Source organism: Mycetomoellerius zeteki, unplaced genomic scaffold (assembly GCF_001594055.1).
Source record: "Mycetomoellerius zeteki isolate Tzet28-1 unplaced genomic scaffold, Tzet1.0 scaffold5, whole genome shotgun sequence".
NCBI classification, from domain to species: Eukaryota; Metazoa; Arthropoda; class Insecta; order Hymenoptera; family Formicidae; genus Mycetomoellerius; species Mycetomoellerius zeteki.
Genome location: NW_017257500.1, coordinates 322,559 through 330,278, shown reverse-complemented (window position 1 = coordinate 330,278; position 7,720 = coordinate 322,559). Strand labels below are relative to the sequence as shown.

The 7,720-nt window shown below is 36.1% G+C and overlaps 1 protein-coding gene across 1 annotated transcript in view; it reads left to right on the top strand.

Moving 5' to 3' along the window:
- The window catches only part of Mdr49 (Multi drug resistance 49), a 117,447-nt gene that overhangs the window by 76,952 nt on the left and 32,775 nt on the right, over nt 1–7,720 (top strand). The window contains 2 exon segments of the mRNA XM_018455649.1: nt 4,208–4,277; nt 5,765–5,852. Of these exon segments, the coding sequence (XP_018311151.1) occupies nt 4,208–4,277; nt 5,765–5,852 (158 nt within the window).

Sequence of the window (7,720 nt, the reverse complement as noted above, 5' to 3'; positions counted from 1 at the left end):
TTTATGTAATGCGTTTATTGCATTTAGTGCACTGATTTCAATCTGCGCACTTTGTATGCTTTGGACATAAATCCCGCCCGCTAAAAATGTCGTATATCCCAAACAAGTGGGATATACGAGGCAACAAACTAAACAAAGAATACGAAAGCAAAGCACTTGTATTTTGCTATACAACATGCTTTACTTTATTCCTCTACACGTATGTATCACGAAATAACCACTAGATCTTGTATACGCTCTACAGTAATCATTTTATGTAAATTATAATTTATGATAACGCTATTTTTGACAATTGTAATAAGTGACAAATCGATTTAACAATAATTTCATTGATATTAACAGTAAGAAGCTGAAATTATAACTCAATACTAATATAACATAAAGGCGTAACAGAGTAGTTGCGAAAAAATTACCTCACTTCTTCTATTTTTTCTAACTTCTGCGGCGTAAATTCCAGTGCGGCGTATTTGCCGGGTTTACTCTAATGAAATTTTCGCCCTTGTGCGACGATTCTGTTCTGTTTTTGTCAGCCACAGTTAACGACCTTGAAGTATATCAATTCGATGTCAAAAGAAGAAATTTATATGCGTGTTCCTGAAGGTATGTGCGCTCTGGACAGTGATTCAGTATGCAAACTTAATAAAACGTTATACAACTAGGAACAAGCTGAGGAGATGTTGGAAAAAAAAATTCGATACGTTTTTAAAACAGTTCAAATTTGTTCAAAGCGCCGCTGGCAAGTGCGTTTACATCAAATCAATCAATGGTTACATTTATACCGTGCGCTTAGTCCGCGACCTAAATAATAGGTGTCTTTGGCCTGGTTTACACCGTGCGCTTAGTCCGCGACCTATACGATAGATGTTTTTGTTTAACTTATAGGTTAAACAAGGACGTCCATTGTTTAGGTCGCGGACTAAGTGCACGGTGTAATCATAGCCACTAATGATAAGGCGTATTTTGCACTATATATAGACGGCTTGCTAATGGTCTCAAAATTGGAAACCATCAATCTAATCCTAGATATCCTAAAGGATAGTTTCGACATTATCGCAGATATAAAAGCCGATTATTTCGTGGGAATGCAAATCGAACGAGATCGCACCAGCAAGGCGATTTTCATTCATCAAAAAAAATACTGAATCAATTTTGCACAGATTCGCAACGTGCAAACTATCAACGTACCCGCGGACTCTTACGAAAAAGCCCACAGCGACGATGAATTGAATGATATCCCATATCGTGAGGCCGTCGGATCGCTCATGTTCGTGTCAAACGTTTTGAGACTCGACATAGCGTACGCTGTTAGACTTGTAAACAGATATTTAGAAAAACATGGCAGGCAATCCTCATTAGTCAAGCGAATATTTCGATATTTAAAAGGTACCAGAAATCGAGGTATAATGTATAGAGGCAGTGGGAGCGGACTCGAACTAGTTGGGTTCTCGGATTCCAATTACGCCAGCGACAAAGACAATAAGCGCTTCACAACTTCATTTATTTATTCGAATTAGTAAACAGACCTGTCTTATGATGCTCAAGACGACACAAAGGCTGTGTTTCAAAATTTACTGCCAGTGCTGAAAATGTATAGTATACGTAACGTAAATTGTAGATATTCAGCATTGACAGTGAATTTTGGAACACAGCCAGAGTCTCAGCACCACTGAAGTGAAGTTCGTTGCAACGAGTAAAGCAGCACAAGAGGCGATTTGGCTGTGCGAACTACTAACAATAAGTGATATCGGACATCGGTGCAAAAAACCATCCACACTCTGTACGACAATCAAAGCGCGATCAGGTTAACAGAAAACCCAGAGTTTCATCGACGTACGAAGCACATTGAGGTCCGACATCATTTTATAAGAGAGAAATACGCGAGCGAAGAAATTAATGTCAAATACGTATGTATGAAAGATCAAAAAGCGGACTTGTTGACCAAATTAAGCGCGTGATCACTTCCAAGAACTACGTAATAATGTAATAGATATAATACCCCCCAAAAACACTCAATCAGTGGGAATGTTAAACCCGGGCCATTGATTTAAATTTTTGCATTTTTGTATTTCATGCCCGTCCCACCAGGGTAAGAGACTGTCTTGTCATAGTCTATAACATTGGACTTACACAGCGCGCCGCCCGTGTAAGTTCGCCATATACCGGCACTGTGAAAAGCTCTTGCTATCCTGATTTACTTTAATAAACTTTTTGTGCATCTTTTTAAAGTAGTGGCTGGTTCAATTAATTTTCTGCGTCCACTGGTATAACTTCAGCAAAACTATTTTTTCTATGTAGACGCTGAAATTTGCAGAGTATTCATATTTATGTAATATTTTAACAATAAATGTCTAAACACTGCGCTCCAACACTCACTTTGGCTGTCATTGGCTTTTTTGTTCATTTATTCTTATAGAACAAATTTTTTTAGTTTTATTTTTGATTATTGTTTAGCCAGCATATGAATAGAAACAAGTAATTATTGCTGAATAAACATTGTTTTACTAAAAAATGGTAAAAAGATAAAATAATTTCAAAAAACTATAACCTAGAGTAAAAAAATCATAAAAATATACTGGATTATTATGTTTTCTATCATAATTATATAATCATATTATTATGCTTTCTATCACAATTATCTGGAGACACGATAATGTCTCGGCGCTAAGACATGGCGCGATATAGTTAATGTTTAAAATATTATTGCTAATAGCAAATTATTTTTGCAAATCGCTGCTTTTTTCACGATTAATATGAGTAGAAAACTATCTATCTTTTCAAAAACGAAAGTTTTCGTTGGAAATAATTGTACCATTATAGACTAATATACTTAATATATGAGTACAAGTTCTCATTTAAGTTCCACGATAAAAGTGAGCTAAAATTATTCAATTAATTTATCGCCTGTGAGGAGAACGTATTAAGAGGCACTAAATATCTTACTGTTGTAAAATTCCGAGGACTGGCATTCGTTTTGATGCTTTTACGAGAGTCACGACTAAGAAAGTTTCTCCAAAAGACGATCGATTACAGATCGTATAAAGTATAGGGATCGTGACAGTGCCGTAACGAAATATCGAACCAGAATTGCAAGTAGTAGAAACCATCATTTTACTTAATTTCTTTTTTATCGCACTATTTTATTAAGTTCGCGTAAGTGCGCAGTGAAATATTCTCAAAATAATACGTATTTTTTGGGGGGAAAAAAAACAGCAAAACAATAATCCGTTTTCGGTATTTTCCGTTACGCTAAAGATCTGCCTTCAATAATTGCTAAAATAAATTTCCGCGAGCTTGTGCTCGACGTGGTGAAACGTAACTGACGCTAATACGCCATTCTCGAGTATACGCGGCACTGTTATTACGTCAGGTAGCAAAACTTCCTATATTCCGTACCGATCGTAGATTTGTCGGGGAGTTTCTAACAGCAATTACGTCGCTAATGGAGCCCCCACGGAGAGATGCTGGTCGACTTTCGCCAAAGTCTCTCATCCAGGACTACTCTTCTGGTTCCTGGACTTTGCAATGACGACGTCGAAACTTCCCGCGGATCCCGATAGTTTTTGCGCTCCCACCAAGTTACCCGGGAACGTCCTCATTGATCTTTAAATTGCCGATTTACGGAGATCCTCCATTTGATTCACGATTTCTGACCTAAGGGACCTTGTTGGACGAGATTCGTCGAATAGTTTCCTCAGAACGGCAATAACAATTTTTATCTAAAAATGCGACCGCAATGAAGACAGATAAAGTTATGTGTCTGTGTTAACAGCTTTATCACACTGAAAAAAAAAATTTGCAGATTTTAAATAAATATTTACTTCAATAGTACTAACGAAATATTTATTTATAGTAAATAAATATTTATTCAAAATAAGACAGTTATGTTTAAATCGAATAAATATATGTTTACATTTAGTAAATATTTCGTTAGTACTATTGGAGTAAATATTTATTTAAAATCTGCAAATTTTTTTTCTGTGTATCTCTTAGTGGAAAGCGTAATAATCCAGTTGCATGACACGCGTGATATACGATTGGAAAATGTATAAAGACACACACTTCATGTAATCCATCAATCTCGCTATTGCCATGTTATCTTGCAGTTAAATGCAGTAAACGGCGGTGATATGTTATTTGCAGCACGCTTTGCATTTAAATGTATCTGTGGATTTTTTGTGTGTATGGTATCTTGTATATCTCATTTCAGACACGCGACAAGACAAGGAGAGGGATAAATATGAAGCCGAATACATGCTACAGGAAAATGGCAAAGCAATGTACGAATAAGCTTGTTACAGATTCTAACGTATATATATCTAGAAATAAATACGGGACACGTAGAGACTGGATAATGGATCATTGTGGGCTCGCCGGCTTATTAATGTCTCGACACGGCCAGAGGAGGCTCGCATAAAACTTTTACGGACCGTATATGGTTTCGTATGGGGGCAAACGCATGCTTTTTACGAGAATGCTTCTGGCATCGAAATCTTCTCGTCCCTTTTATCGTAACCGTAAAAGTAACCGCGCCGCGCCCGTTTATTGCCTCATTTTTTACGTGGCTGCACGCGATTCCAGATGTTGTGAAACGTCCTCTGGTAATAGTTCCTAATCCATCCCGATACTCTTGTTAGATTCTCCAAATTCCTTTCCCTATCATCGCAAGGAATATGTCCAGTCTTGTTATTTCTAGCAAGTCAACAAACAGTAAAAATAGACGAGACTCTATTTCGGTGCATTTTTTGATAAATTTAAAATGATATATCACATTCTCTGGACTGAGAATTTTGCTGAACGAAATATGTATACGGAAAGAATAATTTTGATGAAGTATCTAAAAATTTAGCTAGATATAAGTCTGAAAAACGTCTGCCTAGCTGGCCCCCCCACCTAACCAAATCTTAATGAAAAAATTATGTAATAATGCGCTATTTATGCGCTATTCATATCCACAAACAAAAATTTTTGCGCTCCTTCCGTTTAGCAAAAAAAAAATTTTTGTGGGGGGGCTGAGTAGGCAGTTAGTCAGCCCCCCCACCCATTAAAAATAATTGATTTGAAAAATTAAATACACAGGATTTATGTTTGCTCCAAGAGGGAAGTGCCTTAAGGGTTGCAGCGCAAAAATCGAAAATGCTTGGAAATAGTAGCACATAAATAGCGCATAAATCCTGTGTATTTAATTTTCAAATCAATTATTTTTAATGGGGGGGCTGACTGACTGCCTACTCAGCCCCCCACAAAATTTTTTTTTAGCTAAACGGAAGGAGTGCAAAAATTTTTGTTTGCGAATATGAATAGCGCATAAATAGCGCATTATTACATAATTTTTTCATTTTTTTTATTACATAATTTTTTAATTTTTTCATAGATTTGGTTAGGTGGGGGGGCCAGCTAGGCAGACGTATCAAAATAATTATGTAGAGCGTTCAAGCATAATTAGCAATGTGCTACAAAAAATTTTGATATTTATAAAACTGAAAAATGTATTTGTAAATTTATATACGAGCATTATTAAGCATTAAAATTCACTTTAACTAAAGATAAGATTTTTTTATTTGATATTCTAGCAGCTAGCTTGAGTTACATAATTATTTTGATGGTCTAACAAAATTATTTTCTGTACCTAGCCGAAGTTTTATAGACATTTTAACAAAATCGTTTTTTCCATATAGAAAAACGTAGGAAAGATTTAGTGAACATAAATATCTAATTTTTATTTCAAGGATTTTGATTAACAATCGATTTGCATTTCTGTCGATAGGGAATTTATACCATCGGAAACGAAGGAGGAGGAAGATAAACCAGCCTCAGAGTCGCCTTCGCTGGTACCTGTGCCTTACTACAAACTGGTGAGTTTTCTCCGTTGCGCGTTGGAATAATTTATGAGCGTGTCCTCGGTTGAATTTCAAGCGCGACACTCTCTGCGGCGGAAGCCGATACATTTGAAGAATCAAGAATATATATGGGGTGCTCCTTATTGTCCTTCAATCTTCCTTTCTTCTATAATATAGATTCTTTGTTCAAAGCCAGAGCCGCTTTGCCGAATATCAATCGCTTTATAATTTGAGAAATATCAGAGCATTAATGTTCTCCTTAAGATGTTTTGACTGTATTCAATTAAAAGCATCAGCTAAAAAATCAGTCAAAGAAATTAATATTAGCCAATATCAGTTACAAAATTTTATCGTAAATACATTCTAAAACCAACTGATAAAAATAAACTATTTGGTTTTTAATGGCTTACACAGCGCGATCATACTACCTTGATCAAAAAGTTCCCGGAATTACCACCAGGTGATGCTCTGAGTCAGCTGATTTAAGTTCTGTTTTTTTGGTTAGGTTGCCACATCTATCATTGACATTTCCAATAAATTTTATCGCTATAGCTTGACATTTGTAAAAGTTACGCCGTCTTGAGTACATCTACCTCTGCACGTGTTTTCGATTTTTTACAGTTTTAAAAATGGAGTTGAATTTGTAACAACGAGTTTGTATTAAATTTTTTGACCAAGAACGAAACGAATACCATCCAACAGTAGCCATCGAATTCACCCGATATGGATCCCTGCGATTTTTTTCTGTTCGATCGAGTCAAAAAACCACTACTAAGAGGTAATGGAAAAATCGAAAACGGCTCTGATGGCTATACCGACAATAGAATTCCAGAAATGTTTCGAGAGCTGGATCAAGCGTTGGCATAAGTGCGTTGTAGTCGATGGAAAGTACTTTGAAGGGGACAATATCACTTTTGATGAATAAACTTGTATTTTGAATTTTCTGAATGAATTCCGGGAACTTTTTGATCAAGGTATTTTGCTATAGTTTTATGTAAATAATTTTTAAACGAGTAAATGGATCCAAAAGAACTTTTGCACAAACATTTACTAAAGTTTTGTTAGTATAGTACGAGGGTGAATCAAATATAAACCGGATTTATTTTTTTTAAATTTATTGAAGCACCATAAAAATACAAACATACATAGTTATTTCTCTACATAATCTCCGGACTTAAAACCACATTTTTCCCAACGGATAGATAGTTTTTTGATCTCGCTATCGAAAAATGAAGGTGGTTGTGACACCAGCTAATCGCGCACGAACGTTTCAATAGCAACATCATCATCAAATCTTTGTCCTCCAAGTGCTTCTTTTAGTGGTCCAAATAAATGATAATCGCAGGGCGGACTGTAGGGAGGGTATTCCAGTGTAGTCTAGAACAAATCCTTAATTTTTTGTCGAGTTTAGGCAGCTGTATAGATTCGAGCATTGTCGTGCAGCAGGATAACGTTTCGTAATGGAAATTCGCATCTTTTCCGACAATATGCGAGTTTTGTTTCGTTCAAAAGTTAGCAGTAGTATGCGGCGTTCACGGTACAATGTTCGTGAAGAAAATCGATGTGCAAAACTCCTTTGAAATAAAAAAATACAGTTGCAAGAACCTTTCCAACTGAAAGTCGACCGTCGACGACCTTAATTTTCAATTGCTTCTCGTCCTAAAAATTATTTGTGCCATGCCTACACTTGAGTCTCTTTAAGAGTGTTATGCCCGAACTATGACTTAAGCATTCTCAAAATTTCGGACGTGTGTGAAGTTGGCCCCGCACTTTTCGAATTTTGGATTTTTTTTTATTGTGCTGTGTTGTGCTACGTTTGTGCCACATTATGCCGCAAACCGCAATTCAATAGCATAAACCGTTTCCAAAAAAAAAAAAAAAAA